Source organism: Heliangelus exortis, chromosome 11, assembly GCF_036169615.1.
Source record: "Heliangelus exortis chromosome 11, bHelExo1.hap1, whole genome shotgun sequence".
Lineage (NCBI taxonomy): Eukaryota > Metazoa > Chordata > Aves > Apodiformes > Trochilidae > Heliangelus > Heliangelus exortis.
In genome coordinates, this window is record NC_092432.1 from 9651006 (window position 1) to 9674473 (window position 23468).

Here is a 23468-nt window from a genome sequence, read left to right on the forward strand (position 1 = left end):
GTGGGGCAAAATTAAAGGGCAAAAAGGGCAAAATTAAAAAAAAATTAAATCTCTGGACTGGTAAACAAAAACCTCTGTTCTATGACATGAAAACCACCAGATTTCCCTCTCCCAGTGAACATTCATATGATCTCTTCACGTCTAAAAGAGTAAAACCATATTTCTCTTGGTCCTGAAATGCAGGTATACATAACTCTTTAGGCTCCACTTATATATAAATATTCTCTCAAAACAAGTTCAGCTAAGCAAATCTGATTATCATGAAGGCCATTCTTTCATCATAACAAAAGTCTGTACTATTCAGGAAAAAGATGTTTGGCTAAACCACGAATTTAAAATCCATTGAAACTGTGCAGAACAACATTTGGCTCATAAATCAAGATTACGTCTAACGAATACCAAAACTGGAAGTATCCTGCTGAGGCCCCATGCAGAAAAAAAATTTTGGTTTGAGGCCTCGTAGTTATCAGTAATAGAGCTGCACCTGATTGACTAATGAAAGAAAAACGTTAAATTTCCTGTAACCAGAGTCATGAGAACCCTGACCCAGTGTAATCAGTTCTCTGGCCCTGCATTGTATTTGTACAGGGTGCTTGTTTACCCTGAAATAACAAGCTCTCTGGGGTAGAGAGCAATCACGCACTGCCCCGCTTCAAAAATCTGTTATACCTTATTTAGAGTAAAGCTTCTATAAATACAAAGGTATAAAGTTCAGTTACAGCACTGGGTCTGATTTCTTGGTGTTATGGAACCCATTGCTTTCCATGTTACCTTTGTCATGGGTTTTGGAAACAGCTCCATCAATACAGTAAGTAGAAAAAAAATCTTGTAATTTTAAGGAAGGAAAACTACTCCTGAGCAGATCTAAATGTTACAGAAGAAAACTACTGTCTTCTCCAATTGTATGTAAATGAATCTAGCATTAACCAACTGAGTATATACAGATGGTCACTATTTCTAGTATTTGAATAAATATTTGGTCTTTCTTGTCTCTCAAATTTCTTTTTACTCTCAAGCAAAACACCCCCTGTCTTGTTTTACATATTTATGACCCCGGACCATAGTAGCAGATGCAGAGAGTTTCTTGACTTTTCAGAACAAACACATCCTGACTGGGATGCCACATACTTTCTGTTGTAGTTAAGTGTTCACAGCCTTAGATAAAATGTTAGAACAGATGTTTTGAGATTAATTTATAATGCAGTTATGTCATCATTTTGTGGGTTTGCAACATATCTTTTCAAAAGGATTTAGGTGTGTATTGTGGGCATAATCAGAAAATATGAACTTGTACAGATAGATATTGAATGCAGATAAGGCAAAATGAAAAATTCATTACAGAAGTAACATAGCCTCAGTTTATTTACACATAGCTGTGTCCTTCAGCAGATTATTTTCCTAGTTTGCAAGTTAAGGCAACCCCACCGAGTACTGTGGATGTGCCAAATTTGAATTCTTGAACTTGTCTGCCATTTTTTTCCACGCAACAGTGACAACAATCTGTTTTCCTCAGTCTGTGATGGCCCTTGCTTCTGTGATTGTTAAAAATAAAATGCTATTGAGTGCTATGTGAAAGAGTCAACATTTGGTGAATAAAGAGGGTCTCTGGGAAAATCTGTTATGTTGCAAGTCATGAACAACAGACAAAGGTCATCGGGACAGTTACTGTCTTCACTGTAGTGGGTGACTGGGAAAAAGCAAGAGGAGTGAAGTAGGTGACCTGATTTCACAAGATGACTTGTACCTATCACTACATGAGTGTCTAAAGATGTACACCAGTAGGGAAACAGGAGGACATAAGCAGGGAGTAAACAGTGATACATCAACCAGAGGAAAGAGTAAGAGTGGGTTAACAGTTGAAAAAGATTAAAAAATCGAATTCCCAAAATAAAAGTGAGGTCACCAGGAAATAACTTCAAAAAATGACACTGTGCATTGAATCCTGTGCAGTAAGAGTAACAAAATTTCCATTTTGTCACATACAGTCTGTCTGTCAATACAAATACAGAAAAAGCTACAATAGGAAACTGTTTCCCTATTTCCATTCCTGGAAACTAGGACAGCCTAACACAGAATCTTATTAGTGTCACCTACAAAATATTCCTAAGAGGTATGTTTTCTATAGTTTATGTTTTATCAGATAAAATTCATCGTTTACATTTACATCTGGTAATGCCACAAGTACTTTCATTTTTTTACTGATTCCCAACTTACAGAAGGCTGTTGTTCCAACATAGGCAAAATGTAAGCTAATGGGATTCTCCTGCTTAATTTAATTAGCTAAGCAGGGGTGTATGCTGAAGTACTAACCAGTAAGATCACTTGTGCAGTTACCTGTTCTTCAAAGGACTTAACCATCTGCGTGGACTACATCTGATGACATGGAAAAGAGAATCTGCCTTTTAACCTTTCTAGTGGGCAAGCTCTAATATTCCTATGGAGCCTCCATACCTACTCTAGTTCTGTGGCAACCATTATCAAATTAGTAAAACTCAATCTGTCCTCATTAGCTCTGGACACGTGCAAGTTGCTAACATCTGTCTGTAGATAGGCTGCTTAGCAAAGTATTTATTGATATATTTTAATGCATCCAAATAATACCATTTAAAAGAGCATTACTATTTTGTGCACGTTATTATTTGTTATAAAGGCTGAAGGCTGTGCCTTTTTTTTTTTCCAATGGATGTTTTAGGAGGAGATCCTCAAGAATTAGAGGGCAGAATGGCTATCAGATAAAAACACTGAAACACTACAGAAGTTGCTCTGTTGTCTATGCTGGCTCTGCATCTATACCTCTATACCTCTACAATATTCTCACATTAATCAAGCCTGTTCACTTACTATGTGTAGCCTCACATAAATGTGTATCTAATGCTTGAAAAGTAATATAAAATCAAACATTCCATATTAGGTCACAAAAAAAGTCTAAAAATTACTACTATCAAGAAACTTGGCCTTACCTAAGTATTGAGTAATTGGTCATCTAAGAAGTGGCAAGGTCCAGCTGCTCCTTAATGGACAGAAAGCTAAGTCAGGAACCCAGGCTGGCAGGGCAGCAGCCACACCAGTCACACCACCCAGGGCTGTGTCCCACTTCTAGGCAAGACAGAGATGGCAGCCAGAGTACACAGACAACCCAGGCAAACCAGGCAAGTAAAAAGTCAAGCCAGAAAATTAGTCTATTATCCAACAAAGATTATAGCTAGGCACAACAGTAACAAACATCAAAAAGAGACTGAAGGCCAGGCCAGAGCTTAAATGGGGTTCCTGCACCCATGTGTGTGAGCAGAAGCACCAGCTGAGGCTGATCAAAGTCCTTAAGGACTATCTGTTCACTCAGAGCCCTGACAATATTTTGGAACCAATACTAAGTGACTGATCACACATGGTTAGCATCAATTAGCAGGTACCTGAGGAAGAGGACAGCAAAGAGTTTTCCTGGTATTCACAGTATTATTGTATCACTGTATTTTTTCCCCTTAATTTCACTAGCTTAAGGTCAAGGCCTGATTAAAATATTTGAAAAATACCTTAGAAGTTTCAGAGTTTCTTAATTCCAGCTTTGTGGAATCTGCTAATACAGCCCAAATCTCCCATATCTACACTTTCTAGCAAAAGGACCAGTTTTCCTGATATCTTCCATAACTCTTCTTCCTGAAATGTTCCTAATATCTCTATACTTGAAACAGTATGAGAAGATGGTACAGTCTGTTAAAAACGTTTGACTCGTTTTAACGATAACAAAACTTTTATTGTAAATGAGAGAGATACATATGCAAAGCAGCACGCTGGGCGACCGAGGCAGCACAACTCCGCACATGGTTCGCGCCTTGGATAGGGTAAACCAGTCCTTTTATACTTTCAGTAACCCCCCTCCCTCTTAGTCCTTTATTAGGTTCTCATTGGAGCCCGTTTCGCGGTCTCTCTCTTTGTATTGGTCCCTGGTCCGCAGGTTCTGTCCCGTTGCTAAGGGAAGAGCTTCTTTGTTCTGTCTCTGAGGACTTGCCTCATGGTCTTCGACATGCCCCAACATGGTTTCCCACAAACAACCCGAACAAAAACCCCGATCCTATGATTACAAACCACACCCAATTAAACATTCTAGGGAAGGATTCATTCAACAAAACAATAAAGTAAAAATTTCAACCGGTATTTATTACAGTCTTTTCTCTGTAGGAATTCCTTGCTACAGTTGTGGCCTAAGCAGTACAGACTACAGTCTCGAAGAAAAAGTCAGAAAAAAATTCAGAAAGAAAAGAATCAGTGGCAGATTGCCATTGCACTCTTCTTAATTTGCCACTTTCTGTTCTTGCATGGGGAGAATAAGCAAGGAATAAGAAAAAAAGATAAAACTAGCTCAGACTATTTGACTATTTTTGAGCTATTTCTTTCAGCTGGTTTTGTTTGCACTATTACTAAGTCTTGGCAGGCAAAGAAAATATTCTTAGAATAGCAGATTTCGTGCTTTGTTCTAGATCTGTTCCAAAACCATGCAGTTGTATTTGAAGAGCTGGCCAGTAACATACAACCATCAAACATGACAATGACAGACAATCACAGTGCTCTTGGTAGAGGAGTGAAGTTTCAAAGATGAAGAAAGCCCTCAGACACACACATCTTGGTCTTACAGGTAGATAATTCAGATTTAAATAACGCTTTTTTTATTTTTCTTGATTGAGCTTTCCATTGGCAACGAAGAACAAATAAGTACACATTTTATCAAAATAAAAACCTGGAACTGCTCTGCAGAAAAGAATTTCCTGCTGTTGTTGCTAGAGCTAGAACCAGAGTGCTCAGTCTGGCCACATGCCATTATCATGCTGCATGTAGTGTAAATGTTTTGAAATTGCCTTTTGTTTTTTATACAAATGTGTAAGGACCTTTAGAAAAAAATAAACAAACTGGAGTATACATCTTTCTACATCCTCATCTACTTTGTAACTTTGTATCCAGGCACACCCATAACCTAATTCTAAATCCCCAGATACAATCTTGGGCCCAGTGATGTTTTTCTCCTGTTAAATGCCTGCCTACCTATAAACTGAAGCTTGAATTTACGCCTACAAACCCGATAAAACCTATTTTAACATTTAGATGCTCTAGGAGGATGTCAAGGCTATTAATTTTGTGTAGGAAATAACAATGACATAAGCTAAGCTCTTAGGTGAAGTTTCTTACAACTGCTACAAGAAAACCCCATAATTACATTATATTAATGTTCAGAGATTTTTATGCTCATACTGAATAGGATCTGTACAGCATCTGTACTCTAAGATGTAAGTAAAAAAAGGTAAATAATTAGCTGCTGAAGAAAACTGATAACTGTCACAGTACAGATCACTACTAAGGAAGTAGTGCTGAAACGTTTTAAAATTTATTTTAAAAATTATTAAAAATTAGAATTTTTCATGTTTTTATAAAAATTTTTTTTTCTTATTTTTTATAAAATGTAGTTAGTGTAAGGCTTTGCGAGCTGCTTGCAATGTTTGTGTGGATTCCCTTTCCATCTTCCTTCTTAGTTTTGCTCGCTGACCATCAGTTTTCAATAGAAACACTGTAGCACGGAGATGGCTGACTGCCTAGCCTAAAAGCTAAAAACGCCCACAAACAAACAGCAAAACAAAGAACAGCAAGGGACTGCCTCGTTTCCATCAGCTGAACAAATTGCAAAAAACCGAAACGGATCAGGCAGAGCACTGACAGGGCAGCACGCTGCAGTGTAAGCATCTCTGCAGCTGTCACGCATCTTCCGAAATCCGGGATTATTTTTTATACCGCGACCCCTTGCACTGATTTGTAAAAACGCCGGGCTGCTGTAGGCTTTTTCCACAAGTTCCTTGCCCGCCCTCTCCGGGCAGCAAAGCATGTGCAAAAAGTAAAAATTAAAAAAAAAAAAAAAAAAAAAATAAAAAGGGAAAACGTGTTTTCTACTCGGAGCCTCGGGGGCGGCGGTGAGGGAGCAGCCCTAGCCCTTTAAGCTGCCCATCCTCTCCAGCAGGCCGCGGCGGCAGCTGCCGGCTATTTATACGCGGGCGGAGGCTGCAGTGGGTGTCCTGCGCGGGGCGGTCCCGGCAGCGGTGGCGGGGCTGGGGCCTGGACCCGCATCGGAGGCTGCCATGGCCACGATTCTCACCTCCACGCCTGCGAGCGGGAGCAGCGCTGCCTCCGGCCGTCCTGCCTCCTTCTCGCCGCCGAGCCCGACTCGTCTGAGCCGGCTGCAGGAGAAGGAGGAGCTGCAGCACCTCAATGACCGCCTGGCCGCCTACATCGAGCGGGTGCGGGCGCTGGAGGCCGATAACTCGGCGCTGCAGCTGGAGTTGGCCGAGTGGGAGGAGGGCAGCGACCGGGAGCGGAGCTGCTTGCGGCTCCACTATGAGACGGAGCTGGCAGACGCCCGCCGGGCGCTGGACGAAGTCGCCATGGAGCGGGCCACGCTGCAGGTGGAGCTGGGCAAGATCGGCGAAGAGCACCGGCAGCTGCACAGCAGGTCGGTGCCCTGCCCCTCCCGCCCCACCCGTCCGGGCCTCCCTGCCGGGGGCTGCCCTGGGGACTTTGCGGGGTGTGGGGAAGGGGGTGCTGCTCGTTGGGGAGGGAAGGGTAGGTGCTGCCGGTGTCCGGGTCATGGCAGTGGGGACACCCCACGGGCACGGCCGGGAGTTGAGATACCTTGGGTTAGGAGCAATCCTAATGTCTATTCTGTGGATGTGCTGTAGGGACACATCTGTCAGGGCCTCCTGCCGTAGTGCTGCTAGGCTGCTTCAGCACCTCTTGATGATGGGCGTGGGGCTCCCCCAGAATTGGGGCTGTTGGGTGGTGTTGTAAGGACAGTATTGTGTGAATGAATGTTTAGCTAACTGGGTTTGGCACTGAGCCTGTGTTTTATAAATATCCAACAAGCTGCTATGCTCAAAAGCATCTAGAAAGTTAGGGGGGCAAAGGAAGAAGACTCTGAATGGAGTGAGTTCACATCTTTTGGGGGGCTTTCTAGCTCAGACATAGCCTAGAGGGGAAGGCACAGGGAAGGCAGTCCTGTATGGGGTATAGCTTACCTGCTCTAGGCTGGTACTGTGCACAGATTAGTGGCTTTTTACATCCTGCTGGGATGAATTGCTGCTGCTTCAGACTTAACTTCCTTGCAAGCTCAGTGTCCTGAGCCTGGAATCACCTTACGGTCTAGTCTTACTAAGCCTGGAACAAAGAGGTGGACTAATGTAAGGGCAATCAAATTCTCTTGAAGTGGGAAAGAAGGTGCATAGTGAAGGGGAGGGAACAAGTGTTCAGTCCCAGCAAGCTTCCTTTATGGATAGATGCAGCATGCTAGTATTGCTAAAGCCACAGTGTACTGCTGAATGTGTGTAGGCTTGGAATAATTTGTGTCCCCAGGCCTGAAGTAGCTGTTCTACTGGGGAATAAACCATGTTTTTACTCTAAGTTTGTTTTCAGCTGCTTAGAAGTTCTTGGGCTTGTCTCTTTCATGCTGGGTTTTGGCTCATGGTTCTGTTTCATAAATCTAACCAGCCACTTGAGTGGACAGTGAAGAGAGAGGTAATGCCAGTTCTGAAACTTTTCTGTTGCTCTTTGTGTTTGTATAAACTCAGGTGGTTTGTTTATAAAGCTTTAGATTTGGCAGGTATAGAGTCCTCTGGACTGCTGGTTTTTTGTTTGTTTTTGTTGGAGGTTTTTTTCCTAATTTGAAGTCCTAACATTAATGAGTTTTGTATTTGAGCTGTCTAACTGTAAATGTCTCGGATGACTTGGAAGAAACTACTCTGAGAGTATCGTGCCCTTTATATATACACACTCTTTAAATAACCTGGAACTCTTATAGGATGGAATGTTACCAGATAATTTCCCAGCAGCATTGACCAGTGGCTTTTATTAATCGCTGGTAAGGAGACTTAAAGTTGCAGCAACAATGAAGTGGATTTGTATTTTAGCTTTTTGCATACTATGTAAACAGTGGTAACTGTAAGCATGCCAAGGATGTTTTGGGAGGAGGAGCTGTGGATCAGGATATCAGTTGGCCTTGGGAAGGTCAAAGCAACTACAGAAGCACAGCAGGGAAAGACATGACCAGATTCTTTCTGCACGAGTGCATATAGATGTGCGTTTTCCTACTGAACCTAATCCATGTGGTTTAGCTATCTGAAGCTGTAAGAATGAATTCTGTGAGTGCTGTTAATGTCTGTCTAGTCTTGGTAAACTGAAGTCTATTTTAAAAATTCCTGAACTCTTTTAGTAAATGATTTAAATCCTTCAGGTCAAGTGTATGTGACAACCTTGTTTAAAAGTAATGTGACTGGCAGTGTCTCAAAGTTACTGCTTTTGGCTGATAGTAAGCCATGCTTAGTTCTGGAGTGGTTGGTGTATTAAGTGTTGTAGAGTACTGTAACTGTCACTGCTTGCTGCACAATAATATAAAGTGGCATTCTGAACCCCATGCTTGCTTTAAAAGGATAGTAAATGCTCTTGTCAAATCCAGAGTTGCTAAATTGCTGTTATTAAAGCTTAAATTACTCCAGCATTCTCTGAAAATAAAATTTGTCAGGAAGACTATAAAAACCCTGAACCTGCCTGTCAGAAATGTGGGCCATAGAGCAAAGAGTTAAAGGCTGTGCAAGAACAACATTCCATTAGTATCTGTGTTTTAATCGAAGAATTAAATTTATATTTTTGTAGGATGAAATACCCAATGCTATAATTAAGTAGTATTATTAATGTACCCTTTAATATCACAAGTCGTACTCACAGTAAGTGGTAACAGAGATCCCAAAAGGAAGATAGCCAATTATACCTAGAAAAAAAACCCCTGCAAATACTAGGAAAGCTACAACACATTATCTTGGTTTCATTGTTACAGGAGTAGAGTTACTTTTCTTTTTTTGTAGACTCTTAAAAAATTAATAAGTGACCTTTACTGGCAAAAGATTTGGTTTTGCATCAGAATTGTGAAGTATGGGGACATAACCAACAAATGTCTCTGAACAGCAGGGCTAGAGAAAGCACTGACCAAGAACTTGATGGAGCCACATGCCCCAGGCTGTTGGTGGAACCAGCTCTACCTTCATCCCTTCCAGCAGATGTTTGCCTGAGCTTTTTTTTTTTTTTTTTTTTTTTAATTCCAGATGATGGAGATACCAGAATATCCCCTCCAGGCAATGTGCTTTAGTGTTGAACTACTGTTAGTTTCCTTTCCCTAACATATAACCCAAATATTCCTCCCTGCAATTTAAGCCTACAACTTCCTGTCTTTTTCCACAACAGACATGGAAAACAGATTCCCTTTTCTATGCAGCAGCCTTTCATGTATGTAAAGACTGTTATGTCTCCTGTCACTTTTCTCTTCTCTAGACTAAACACTTTTTTCCAATCTTTCCTTGCAGTTCAAGCTTTCTAGAGCTGATCACTCCCGCAGAATGACTTTGGACTCTCTCCAACTGGTCTGCTCAGTTATCAACTGGAAAACTCATTGTATGAATTATCACAATGTAGACGCTTGGCAGAAAAGATTTTACTAAAAGTTATTATTTGCAATCTCAAATGCGAGTTTTGAGCAGAAAGTCAGACTCTGGGTAGTGGTCAGGCAACTGTAAGGACGTTAGAAGTCTGGGAAACTATCACTCGTTTTTCTAACAGGAACTTGCTCTGGGCCCAGCACTCCTCTACTTTGGTGCCAAGTAAAACCAGCAACTTAAATAACAGTGCTGGCAATCCAGCTGGTACCTGAGTGCTCTGTTCCTGGCTGTTAGCGTAAGGAAATGTCCCTCTTCTGAAGGCAAAGCTTTGCTCATCCTGTGTCGCGTCCATACTGTGAAGGAGGGAAGAGCATATGACCCTTCCTGAGGGGAAAATCCCTTGCATGGTTGTTGTGAGGGAGAGGTGGGTGCTGTGAGGGAGAGGTGGGTGTTGTGGAGGCTCAGTAGCTGAGGTGCTGTGGGAGGCAAAGCCCCAGCTGGGCCAGTGGCCCTGACAGGGATGAGCCTGTCTGCAGAGGAGGGGTTGCTTTGCCCGATGTGTGACCTGCACCCCTCCAACCCCCCTCAGGAGAGCCCCAAGCTGCCTGCCCTGGGCTGGGGCTGCTGCCCCCGGGTGACAGGGCTGGGCAGGGCCTCAATGACCGCCTGGCCGCCTACACTGAGCGGGTACGGGCACTGGAGGCCGATAACTCAGCGCTGCAGCTGGAGTTGGCTGAGTGGGAGGAGGGCAGCGACCGGGAGCGGGGTCGCTGGAGTTCAGTGGCCAGCAGGCACCTGGCCAGGGCACTGGTGGCATTCCTGTCTGCTGGAAGGAGGTGTCTGTGTGAGCAGCTTGCTCAGTGCTGGCAGGTCACTGTGGACTGGTGAACTTTAGCTTTAAGTGTGACCGTTACCTCTCTGTGGAGACCTGTGCTGTCCTTTCCCTCCCCAGCTGGTAATGCCGTGGAAAATACCTGGGTTTCGTGTCAGATTCAAGCTGGAAACTGGGTCGGGATTTTTTCTGGTTAAACAAATCATGCTTGTCTGAGGGGCTGGTCTGGTTTGTTTTACAGCACTTAAGCTTTCACAAAACCTCTCCTCTGTCTCGGTTCTGCCACAGGCCCCTGTGAAGGTAAACGTCTTAAAAACAAACTTTCTCCCTCACCAGCTACAACTTATGAGTATAAAACTTTCACTTGCAGGAATTCAAAGAAAGAAGCAGATTTAAGCCTGGCACAAGCTCGTTTGAAAGACCTTGATGCTCAGCTGAATGCAAAGGAAGCTGACTTGGCAATAGCTTTGAGTGAGAACCAGACTTTGGAGAATGACCTTCGTGAAGTGAAGGATCAAGTAACCAGTGTAAGCCCTGTTCCTGGAATTTCAGCTTTGCTTTTGTTCCTTAAGGTCTTGTTTTTCTCCAACTAGTTGTAAAAATTTAAAGCAGGGAAAGATTGGGATTGATGGCAATGGCAGGTGGACAAAAAGGTTACAGAAATCTTGCTATAAGCAAATACTACTGATAGTTGGTCTGTTAGAATTACAGGCATCTACAGCAGGTGAAGTTTTATTTTGCTTCACATTCTAAGGAAAAAGTCAAATGAAATGTGTTGTTTTGCTATATCCCCTGTAGCATTCTCTAGTGGGCCAGCAAATGGAGCATTTGATGGGCCCTGCTTCACTATGCTTAAATCAAGGGAGAATAATTAAGTTCGAACTACTTTTTTGTAGGCTCTTGAACTACTAAAATGAAATTATCTTGACTTGGTATTCTCTCAATACCTTGCATGCTATGTGATTATTGAAGAAGCTAATTTTAAATCCTTAGGACAATAACTTAAGCCCCACAAATTTCATTAAAGTAGCACACTCAACACTGAAAGTGTGTAAGAGATTGTCAACATAGTTGCACTATATTTGGAGGATTTCACTTCATAGAACCAATTATATTGGGAGCTGGGGAGAAGTTTGGAATTCTTAATGTTTCTAAGCAGAACAATGTATATGGATAGTACATTTGATACATTAGAAGTCTACTTTGAGGAGTCAAATTTAGCTGGTGTGGTTAATGGCTGCTCTATTTTTGCCTTGTGGGGAGTCTGGTCTACAATAACTAGAGTTTTTTCTGTTGATAGTACTAAAATAAATTGATAATAAAATAAGAAGTTAATTTAAGTTGGTTACTCTGTCTAAGCAATGTATTGATTGTTGTGGGAATGAGGTTGAATGACCTTCAGTAAAGTTTGAGACTAGGCTATAATAAGAATGAGACTGGATTGCAAACAGCTCTGAGAAGGACTTGGGGGTGATGGTTGAGAAGCTCAAAAGGAGCCAGCACTGTGTGCTTGCAGCCCAGAAAAACAACAGTATCCTGGGCTGCATCTAAAAAAGCATGGCCAGGAGGTCAAGGGAGGTGATTTTCTCCCTCTACTCATGTGACCCCACCTGAAGTACAGTGTCCAGTTCAGGAGCCTGCAACAGGAGCCTAAAAATGACATAGAGCTCTTGGAGCAAGTCCAGAGGAGGGCCACAAAGATGATCAGTGGGCTGGAGCACCTCTCCTATAAAGACAGGCTAAGAGAGTTGGGCTTGTTCAGCCTGGAGAAAAGGAGGCTCCAGGGAGATCTTAGAGAAGCCCCCCAGTACATGAAGGGGGCTGCAAGAAAACTGGAGAGGGACTTTTCAGGAGGGCATGTAGTGACAGGATGAGGTGCAATGGCTTTAAATCAGAAGAAGGGAGATTTAGGTTAGATACTGGGAAGAAATTCTTTACTGTGACAGTGGGGAGACACTGGAACAGGTTGCCCAGGGAAGCTGTGGATGTCCCCACCCCGGAAGTGTTCAGGACCAGGTTTGATGGGGCTCTGAGGAACCTGATCTAGTGGGAAGTGTCCCTGCTCATACAGGGAGGAGTGGAACTAAATGATCTGTAAGATACTTTCCAACCCAAATCATTCTGTGTTTCTAAGTTAACTGTTTTGGTTATTTTGATTATTTTGATTATCCTGATGTTTGCCTTTTCTAGCTGGAGCTGTCACTGGAAGATACCAAAAAGCATCTCCACAGTGAAATGTTGAGGAGAGCGGACCTAGAAAATCATGTGAAAGCTTTGCAAGAAGAAATGACATTCCAGAAGGTCCTTCATGAAGATGTATGTTTTAGATTATTGACAAGGATTTTATTTTTTATTTTTTTTTTAGTTGTCCATGATCCTCGGATGCACTTAAAAGCAATGTTAAGATGTGCCTTATCCTTAAAAAGGTAACTAGCTGAGTCAACCTATGACAGTCCACCAGCCAATAAAATCCACCTAAATAGGAAGACCAAGAAAGTACACAACCTCATGTTAACTGGCATAGTACCTGTAGGTATCTGGAACATGAAAATTTTCTCAGGCTGCACTTCTGAAGATAACTACAACCCTGATGTACCACCTTGTGTAACTGAAAGTGCATACCTAGCAGCTAGGTATGCTTAAATAATTCCAGATGTTAGCTAGAGGCCTAAAATAATTGAAGTAAAATCTTGGTTAATAAGCATCTTATGTTCCCTACTTACTTAACACTTGCCAAAGGTGTCTGGTAACCTCTGTGAGAAGTCAGTACATAAAACTAAAAAAACATGTGAATGTAAACCAACTTCCTTCTGACTGGGAGAATTCTCAAAGTGTGTGGCTTAAGTGATAGAGAATTCCAGTTTATCTAACCAGCTACTATTACTTTTTGAATAAAACAGCAGGTGAAGTAACAGTGCTTAAAGAATCTGAAGTGTATATGCCTGTGTTCCAAGCACAGAAAAGCAGAGAAATCAACCTCATTCAAAGATTTAAATACAAACAACTGCATGTATTAGTTTAAGCAATGCTTGCAGTGAAGAAGTAAAACAGCCCAGCACATCTAGCAAGGTGGAAGTACCTGATTAATGGATGAATATTGAAGAGCTGAACAAAAATTAATTACCATACACTTAGTGATAAATCAGCTTTGATACTGAATGACTTGCTGAACTCATACAGTAAGTCCAGTCTCGACTCAAACTGTATTGGCTTGCTTATTCTTGGAGAAATTTCTCCTATAGGAACTCAAGGAGGCAAAAAGAGACCATGAGAGCAAGACAGCACAAGTGCTATCTGACCGCCAGAGAGAATTTGAGAGCAAGTTCTTGGATGTGCTGCAGGGGATCAGAAAACTGCATGAAGAACAAGTGCAAGGATACAAAGAGGAGATGGAGAGGACATTCAATGCAAAAGTGAGTCTGTAAAATGCAAATAATACAAAGCTTAAGTTCTCTGTGCCTTTGTGTGATTAAATTCACACAAGTGTAAATGGCTGTCTGATGGAGCCCTTGCTTCCAGTGCAAAGCTTCTTGGCACGTGTTGTATGGAATTTCAAAGTGGTGTCAAATTTTGCAAAAGAACTTCTACAAACACTTGGTCCTCCCCCCCGCAGAATACTGGTTCAAGTATAGGTCCTGTCTTTGGGAAGTGATTAGGAATGGCTTAGGTAACAAAGCTGGTGATAATACAGACTTCTGATGAATCTGACAGCTTGTCTGACAAATTCAGGACTCTGGTGTGCTATGTTTATAAATAAGCAATTCCAGTAGTATTGAAGAAAACATCACCTACTGGGTTTACTTTTAGTAAAATGCACAAAATAAGGTAGTCTTAGAGTTCTGCAAGTGCATTTTCACATGGATGAGTGCAAATGTCCCTTCCCCATTGCTAGTACTGGATAAGGGAGAGAGGATGACCATGGAAGTAGCTTAACAGTCTTCCAGAACTGGCCTCTTGCCTCTTACCCAGCATTAGCCACATATGCAAGAAAAAGTAATTCCACAAGATCCTTGTGGGGGATTATGATCCATAGGGTTTCTGGGTTGGTTGCAGAGTGCAGTATTGGTATCTTAAGCCTTCTTTAACACTTAGCACAGAATCACTTGATCTGCTACTTTGCTCAGTAAATGTGTTCGTTTATTCCTGGCTTGTCTGGCTTTCTCTATACTCCAACTTATATGCTAATTCAGTGAATTCCTTTGGATACTTCTGTCCAAGTTTCCACTGGAAATTCTCTGAGTGCCTCTTCTAGCAGAATGGCTCTACTTTATTCTTTCTTGGAATGTCTCAAAATTGAACTGCTCTAGAAATAGCTCAGTGCTGCTTATACTGATGCTGTTTAGAATTTCTGGGGAAGATCAACAGTTGGTTAAGCACACCTCATATCCTGTAGCCTAGACCCATGCTTTGACAAGCAGCTTCTAAGGATATTCTCCATTGTTATTCTGGAGAATCCATTTCCTTCACATTTATACAAAGTCTTCATTCATTTGCAACTGAAGCATCCTAATCCAGCAATTTTCACTACCTGATTACTGTTGATTTTTTTTTTTTCTGACATGAATGTCAAAGTTGTATAAACCTTCCTGAAAAGCAATGAAAAAATTTCTAACCTGGATTTTATTGGTATCTGCACACTTAAGTAAAACATAACTATTTCCAGATGTAACAGCTGGAAAACACTTGGTTTTCTTCCTTATTTTAAATATCTGATCATAAGCAACTTGTCACTAACACTGACTTATCCATAGATAGAGAATGCCCAAGAAATTGCAGCAAGAAACAGTGACTTGGCCAAAGCTTCTCAGGAGGAGCTGACGGAATCAATGCTGAGAGTTGATACGTTGACATCTCAACTTAATCGTTATCAAAGCCAGGTACTACCTTTATTTGTATATACTTAGAATCTTTTAAATTATGTACCAAATTCAAAATGTTTGCCTCTCTTTTCTAATATTCCGTTATGGTTCAATTGATTTCTCCTTCCCTTAAATTTTAGAATGTTGCTTTGGAGAACAGAATAAAGGAGCTGCAGGGGATGATTGATTATGATCGTGATGTCCATCTGAGGCGCATGTCTGAAAAAGAGAGAGAACTGGCAAGAGCCCAGCAGCAGGCCCAAGAGCAGCTGGAAGAGTATGAGCATCTCTTAGATGTGAAACTGGCTCTAGATCTGGAAATAAATGCCTATAGAAAGATGCTGGAAGGAGAGGAACAGAGGTAAGCTATAAAAAGATCCTTGTATGAGGACCTGCATCATCCAAGATCCAAGCTAAGTTGTTGTGTGTTCTTAAGAACATAGAGAAGACAACAAATAAATATCAAAGCTACTAAATTTAGCAGCACTAAATTATATTGAAGTATAATCTTCTGTAGATAATACTTGTGTCCCGCATCCACCATATAATGTAGGGTGATGAAGTAACTTGATAAAACCAACTGAAAGTTCAGAGTTCCCCTAAACATCGCTTCCCAGAATCAAAAGCTTTGGGCTCCATCATAGTCAGTGCTCAATTTTCATGAATGAAACTGAAATTTTATTAATTCCCAACTTTGCAGACACTGCCTAGGGAGAATAACATGAACGATGCATGTGAAGAAGGGTCAAAAACTTTTAAACTACTTCCACTAAAGACTATGGCTGTAGAAACTTTAAAGGAAAACTCACTGTAGTTGAGAATCTTTTCTTATCAACATAAGCTTGCTCTGAACTCTTGGGCTGGGGCTCTTTTCCAAAGTTAACAAGCTACTTTGCCAGGAAAAATAAAATCTTATAGCCAAGGCTTCATGGAAAGCATGGATATAAGAAGATGTTGGGTTTGGCTACAGTGGGCAGGTAGGGGTGAGAAGAAATATGCACCTCAAATACTCCAAATGTTATCTGACTCCCTTCTAGGCTAAAGCTGTCACCCAGTCCACCTTCACACAGCACAGCAAGTCAAGCAACAAGTCAAGGTCGACGGTTCCTGCAGGGGAAAAAAAGGAAGAGAGGGCATAGTGTTGGATTTAAGACTGTTCAGCATGCTTCATCTTCTGGAAAAGTATCTATTGAAGAAATTGATGAGGATGGAAAATTTGTCAGACTTAAAAACAACTCCGATGAGGTACTTCTATTCATTTGAATCTGTATGGCCTTCATTGCAAAGTATGACTGCTTGGGAACAAAGTTGTAGCTTAGTGAGATGATGATAAGGAAGGATGAAAAGGTGGGGGAAGAGTACTGACAAATATAATACAAAGTAGGGACTTCTCCACTCATCTGGCTGCTGTCAAGAAAAGACAGACTTTTATTTTCTTTTTTTCATACTGAAGATGCCTTGTTTGTAGGGAAGCTTGGGAGATCCTTCTGGGGGAAGGTGCCCTGGGTTCTATGATGCAGAAATTCAATACCTTCAGTTGTTTCTCATCAGACTCAAGCTAGCACTATCAAAAATACTACTTAACCTCAAACTAATTAAGGTGATTAGTAAATTGGTTAATGCTGGTTGGTTAAAAATACTTAATACAGCTAAAGAGGTGGATAAAGCTGATGGTACTTTACCCATGTAGAAGATTTATCTTATCAGGTAGATGGTTGCTTGACTAGCTTAGCCTGGAAATCCAGAATTCTTAGAATTAATCCTCAGGGCTCCAAAATTTGAAGCTGGTAGCCACTTCAGCCTGATATGCCTTAAACCTTCACAGGCCACTAGGATTGTGTTCTATATGTAGCCCAAACTGGTGCATGGGCAGGACCAACTTCTTTTATCAGAATCTCCTTGGTAAAGGATGTCATGATCCCCCTTCAAGTACAGATGTGCCTAAAATTACAGGCACTTGAGTCTGGAAAGAACCTTGTGTTTTTATGATATGGTATTGGTATTAATGCTGAGAGAAATTTCTTGTCTTGCAGGATCAGCCACTACATGGATGGGTGTTAAGAAGACATATTGGGAATGTGTCAGATGCAACATACAAATTTCCTGCACAGTTCACTCTTCAGGCAGGCCAAGTAGTCACAGTAGGTAGTGGTTTTGTAAAACTTACTCATAGATCTCTTCTTGTTGAGTAACAATAGATTCATATGATATGGAAAATTAAATTGGTACTGCAAGAGTCTAAAGACTAAATTTCTTATTTTATGTGGAGAGGGAGATGGGGTAAATCCTTGTAACAACTTGATCTGAAAGGTTAATTATATATTTAAAGTTGGATTGAAGTTAAAGTTGAATTGAACCTGGACCATCCCAGATTGGGATGTGATGAACAAAATAAGTGTCTTCTAGTTCATTCTTATAGGTTTCCCATTCTCCTGTGGTTTGATACAAACGGTGCAAAGACTTTAGTCCATGGTTCAGCAATGTTGAGCCCATTGTTTATGGTACTAAGCTAAATATTGGCCCTAAAATCATATTCTAAGTACATTTAGACAGTGATTAAAGAGCCTAATTCTACACTCTGCTCTCCATACTCTGTACAAGCTTGCTTGAGAAATCTGAGTGCTGCTAGCCTAGAGGCTATATCTATCTAGAGGCTATTCAACACAAATCATTGCCACGAGTACATCTGTTACTAAAATGATAAGCATGTATAAGCAAAGCTACCTCTATATCAGGTAGAAGCTGTTAATGGCCTTTTCTGCACTGTTTTACAGTCTTCAGTTAAGAAAAATTTTTTTTTTAAATTGACCCCCCCTTCTTGTTAGTCCTGAAAAGAACTGATCTGTCAGGGGTTACAATTTCTGTTACTAACTCCAGAGAAGAATCTTTGGCAGCTCACTGTAAATCTGTTGCAGATCTGGGGTGCAGCTGCTGGTGTAAGCCCAGGTCCTAGTGATCTGGTCTGGAAGTCTCAGAAGTTCTGGGGAAGTGTGGATAATATTGATGTTACACTCATCTCAGGTGATGGTGAGGTAAGAGTAAATAGCTTCTGCTCTGATACTAAACTTGTTTGTGCTTAATTCATGAGGGTTCTTAGTGGAAATTCAATTGTGTTCTAGGAACTGGCAGAGAGGAAGATGAAGCATGTACCCAGAGGAGAAGAAAGTGGCGAGCAAGATGATGATTATGAAGAAATAACTGGAAGTGAAATAGAGCTTCCCTCTCAGGTAAGCTGCCTGAAGTTCAAATACATGCTTTTGACAGGATCAGTCTGTTTCTTTTAACTACTGTATGAAAATATTCTCCAAGTACTATCCAAATTCTGCAACTCTTAACATTTTTCTTGATGTCAGACCAAAAGAAGAAGAAAAAAGAAATGTTGTTTGGTTTCATGATAGTGGTTCCTGTGAGCACCTTTAAGCAGGTGAGATAGTAAGAATCATGCTTGTCATTTCATAGAAAACTTGCTTCATCATTAGTGTTGAGCACTTTCATCCTATGTAGGATGTAGCTTGCATGGCCTTGCACCAGTAGTATGATCAAATAGTACCATTAATTTTTTCATCTCATATTTGCACTGAAAAAAGCTACTATTTCCATTTCCATTCAGAATTATTAGAAGGTTCAAGTCAAAGTTCTTAGTGCTTAAGTCCCTTGTAAATGCATGCATGAGTCTGAGGCACTAATACCAAGGCTTTAGATTGGTCATAAGTGAGCAATTATGGACTGTACTTGACTTGTGAGTTGTTTTTGTTTCTTGGTTTGAAATGGCACCAAGTTCCCTTCTCCATGCTGAGGCCTTAAGCCCAAGGGCATGCTAAAAATTGAACCTCTCCTTCCTGCTGACACAGCATGTTGAGCTACCCCAGGTTTTGTGAAACCTGATCTTGCACAGTTCCAATGAGGACTTGGATCTCACTGCAACAGGTCCTAAAACCATCAATTCCTAAATATTTTCATAATGTACCTGTCTGAGCACTTCCATACCTTAGTACTGCCTTTCTGATGAAAATGCATCTAAGAACAGGCACTCTCTGCTGCTTGGTTCCTCTCTTGTCATCCTTTCAAACAGAAAATCTGAATACCTACTACTGTAATAACAGCTGACTTAAAAGGATGTTTATCAAGGTCTTCTGATTTACATGCACCTTCTTATTATAATTTCAGTTTCTCACTGAAGGAAGGTTAGACCCTGTTAAACAGGCTACTGAGACATTCAAGAGTACTCTTCTGGCCTTTTGGCTTTTAAGGCATAGCATACACCAAAATGGCTGAAGTAACACTAGTGAAAGCTTTAGGCTTAGAAAGACTTCATGATTAAAGCTTATCTTGATGTTTAGAGTAGAGCCTCTCCATCTCTAAAGGCACTTTATTTGAATTGACTCATGGGATGGTCTTTTTGGCAATCAGTGGCAGAAAGCAAAATAACTTTTTTTTCTTATACCTCTAATCAGTTCTATCAGCAACTTTACAATACTGTTGTGTGCTGATTATGGTATGAGTGGAGTCTAATACTCCCACTACAATATTAATGTCATTCTTGTCTACTGAATTCATATTAAATTTGTCATTATCTATAAGTTTCTGCTGCATTGATAGTATTAAAATAATGGCAGTTTATAGAAAAATTGCTATCTTGCATGCAGTAAAATAATGCAAAGAAAGCATGCTGGGCTTTACAGGCAGCTTTCCATGGTTTTTGCTTCTGCTTTTACCATTCTATCTAGGGTAGCATGAATCTGCATGTCAGTTAAATTTTGATGCTTCAGAAATGAGATACTGGTAGGTGGCTTGAAAGCCTTTTATTAAGTCAGGCATAGGCCCATGTATTGCATGGACTCCAATTCTTAAAAGTTCGTTTTCTTTTTCCCCACCCCTAAACCACCCAGTATAGTTGAGGTACTGATTCCTGAGAAGCTGTTTTATTGATAAATAACTAAATCTACAGAGCACTAAAAACTCTAAACACCTACATGAGGATTAAGTGGATAACCAGCAATAAAATGTACATGGTACATGGTATTTACCCCTGTCTCTTGATGCCTTATTTCTGCAGCAAAATGAAGAGAGAAGCTGTTGTGTCATGTAATGTGGACAGAGATGGTCATCTGAAAACACATCTCAGTTCCAGGTGACAGACTCAAGTGTTTTGGCATCTTCTGCAATATCTGAAGCTCACATTTCCCATCTGACCTCTTTGTAAGAAACATTGTCCACAATGTAATTCCTACCTTCTGATGGTGGGCCCTGTTCTTGGATTCTCTGATATAAAGAAGAGTAGAACAGAAACTCCATGTGAAGTTATTTTTACTTTGGCACAAGGATTTGGTTTCCATGACCTGCTGAAACAGGAGTGTACACAGTTTACAAAACTATTTAGACAAAAAATTCCCTACAAGGATTCTAAATACTTGAGAATGAGCCTGCCTCAGCTTTCTTAATATTCTGATATGGTTTTTCTCCAAAGGTAATTTCCATTTAAAGCCTGAGTGAGGAAACTACATGTGCCAGATCACATCCTACCTTGCACCTTGAGCAAGTCTGAATGTGGCTGAAGTAAAATGATCCTGAGGAGTGCTGAGTGTCTGAAGTGTCTTGATCAGATCCTGATGCTGAAATACATGAAACTGGTCTAGATCACTTTAGAGAACTTCCTAAAGTGCAACATTTTAAAATTAAAAGCGAGTTGTAAAAATGTTCTCATCTGTTAAATGTACTGTTTCTGTATTCTACCAGCTGGAGATAGATCAGTTTCAGTATTGGATATTCCTAGATATACTGTATCACAGCATAGCTGTCTCAGATGAATTTGGACAGATGTATCCTGTAAATGTGAAAAAGCATCTCATTCCAGCAGAAAAGGTACTGTATCTAGCTATTAGCACTCTATTTGAATGATCCCATCAAGCTGGCTTTCTATGGGATTGGGGAAAAATGCTGAAACAAAAATCACAGCTAGAAAGCACTATCTATGTAGTACAAGGTGCATCAAAAATCTGCTCTTGGAATCCTTATGTACTAAATCTCTGTGCAGTCTGCAGTGCTGCTTGGTGTATGTCTGACGGGGCAGCTGAGGGAATACTGTCTATTGGCCAGTCTGTATTTACTGTCACTTTGTGTTACTCTGTAGTCCATGTAAAGCCTGATTTATAATCCAGGCAGTCAGGCTCTGGGGCCACTGTATTCAATTATTCTCAGTCTCTTCTTACTTAGATGTTCACCTACTGGCTCTATGGTAAAGAATGGGCTTTGGTGACCCACACAAAGTACACTTCTTGGGAGCATGAGGGGAACAGCTGTAGGGAGACAAGCAGCTGAGATTCCAGTTTTCTCCACATGCTGGAATAGGTTTTTTTGTCTGCCTCTCGCCTTGCCAAAGTATTCAGTTCTGAATTTAAGACCTGTTCTGTGTTAGGATGCAGTTGTTAATTTAAACTAGTATATGAAAAGCCTTATCTAAGTTATTTAAAAATTGTTTTTGATATATCAAGACTAGATGCTGGTTTAATACTTGCATTTTAGCAGATCTGAATTTGTGTACCTTATAGCCCTCATAGAAAGAGATGCTGCTATAACCTTGCTCTAGTTATCTTGATAAAGTCTAAGTAATAAATATATTTTATGTATATAAAAGCAGTCTTGGAGTTTAATATTTGCAGGTTAAATAAAATTGCTTGTTCACTGATCTTAAGTGACTCTAAAGCCTCTGAAGCAATAAAACTGCTGGCTTTAGGGAAGACTTCTGCAGACTGAAGAAACCTTCAGCCATACACTGTGCTGCCCTGTTTATCACTCACTCTGTCAAATAAAGTTGAACTGCTATGAACTTAAGAGGAATTTTTAGTATTTCAAACAAGAGAAGGGTGGTATTAAGCAACCATTCTTTCAGAGTGGAGCCAGTATGCAAGTCTTGATGGGGAAAGAGCAGTAGCACAGGCTCTTTTTTAGTAAAACAATTATAAAAAGGCTTTAGGAAACAAGAACCTACTTCTATTTACCCAGCTCCACAACCCATTAGAAAGTTTATGAAACTCAGTCTTGGCCTACAGCCTAAAAAGGGCACATATTAAAGAACCAAGTCTCTGCTGTTTCATGGCTCCTATTGTGCAAATGGTATTCCTAGTAGTAAACCTCAAAGATACAGTCTTGGTGTATGCTTTATCCTGATGGATACAGGGAGCTGCTTCCAGATTTCTATGTTTGCAGAGCTATCCACCTATTGCAGCTGAACAGGAGCTCTGTTCTCAAGGGCAAGCTGCTGGCTAGGAAGTGAATTGAGAATTCAACCTTTGTGTGCACACATGTGCAGATGTTCTTTCCTCTAGGGAATTCTACAAGGTAGAAGAGACTTCAATACCTCTCATCTTGCCTGCCATGGAAAGTATGATACCTCTCTGATAAAAGGGGGAAAAAGCAAAAGCAGCTGTGATTCCCAGCTACTTAAACCTCTGAAAATCACCCCACAGATTTTGGAGTCAGACTGTAGTAGCTACTTGCAATTGGAAACATTCCATATTGCTGCTTTAGTAACCAAGAGGTACTTGCTCATCAATTTGAAAAAGGACTAATTAATTTTCTTCATGTGAAGAAGTCCAAAGCCTGAGCTGTGCTTGAGGTAGGAGCCTGTAGCCAAAGCTCTGAAGAATAACCCTCCACTGCTCCTGTGAGTGGTGTGCAAGCCAAGGCCAGAGATGTCAGAAACCAGAAAGCCATGATTTTGAGAGTCATTTAGGGGCTATTTACACTTCTTAAACAGGATTATATTTTCCCTGTGTTACACATGAATTCTTTCCTCTCTAGGGAATGTTGTTTCTACTGGACTACAGAACCAAGCAGAACTAGAAACTCAGACTGGATTCAGGCCAGGTTGCCCATAAAAAGTTCAGCTCCCTTCTCACTACTTTGAGTTGTACGAAGAGCAACTGGCAAAAGCTTACACGTTCCTCTGGGACTGCTGAACTTTTTGGGCATTGCTAATCTGCATTTACTAAGCAAAACAAAAGGATAACAAAACCAAATTCTTCATCATGATAGTATTTAAGGTACCTGAGTCTCCCCTTTGTTTTAAGGCTCCTTTTTTTTGTTGTTGCTTTTTTTTGGGTTTTCTTGGCATGTTTTTAGTTATGTCTTTCCCTCTCCACCCAATCTTCCCTCTCCTACTTCTCCTCCCCCCTTTAAGTAAGAAAAAAAGTAGAAGCATACTGACTTTTCATATTTGCAGTAGCCACCAGTGATACTCACCTATTTATCTCGATGGTGTTCCATACAAACCCTGTGGAGCTAGCATCTGTTTGTAACTTAATTCAAAGGAATTTCTCTTAT

The 23468-nt window shown here is 40.8% G+C and overlaps 1 protein-coding gene across 2 annotated transcripts; it reads left to right on the plus strand.

Moving 5' to 3' along the window:
* The first annotated feature begins 6042 nt into the window (after nucleotides 1-6042).
* Nucleotides 6043-21974, plus strand: LOC139800872 (lamin-B3-like). Of its 2 annotated transcripts, XM_071754436.1 has the most exons (12): nucleotides 6043-6487; nucleotides 10658-10814; nucleotides 12478-12603; nucleotides 13530-13700; nucleotides 15039-15164; nucleotides 15287-15507; nucleotides 16184-16391; nucleotides 17180-17287; nucleotides 18062-18178; nucleotides 18266-18373; nucleotides 18500-18570; nucleotides 20203-21974. In XM_071754436.1, exons 1-11 carry the CDS (start codon nucleotides 6117-6119, stop codon nucleotides 18539-18541), a joined length of 1755 nt encoding a protein of 584 aa, XP_071610537.1. In that variant the 5' UTR covers nucleotides 6043-6116; the 3' UTR covers nucleotides 18542-18570; nucleotides 20203-21974. The 2 variants fall into 2 exon arrangements, with proteins under 2 accessions (XP_071610537.1, XP_071610536.1); XM_071754435.1 differs by lacking the exon at nucleotides 18500-18570.
* The last annotated feature ends 1494 nt before the right edge of the window (nucleotides 21975-23468 follow it).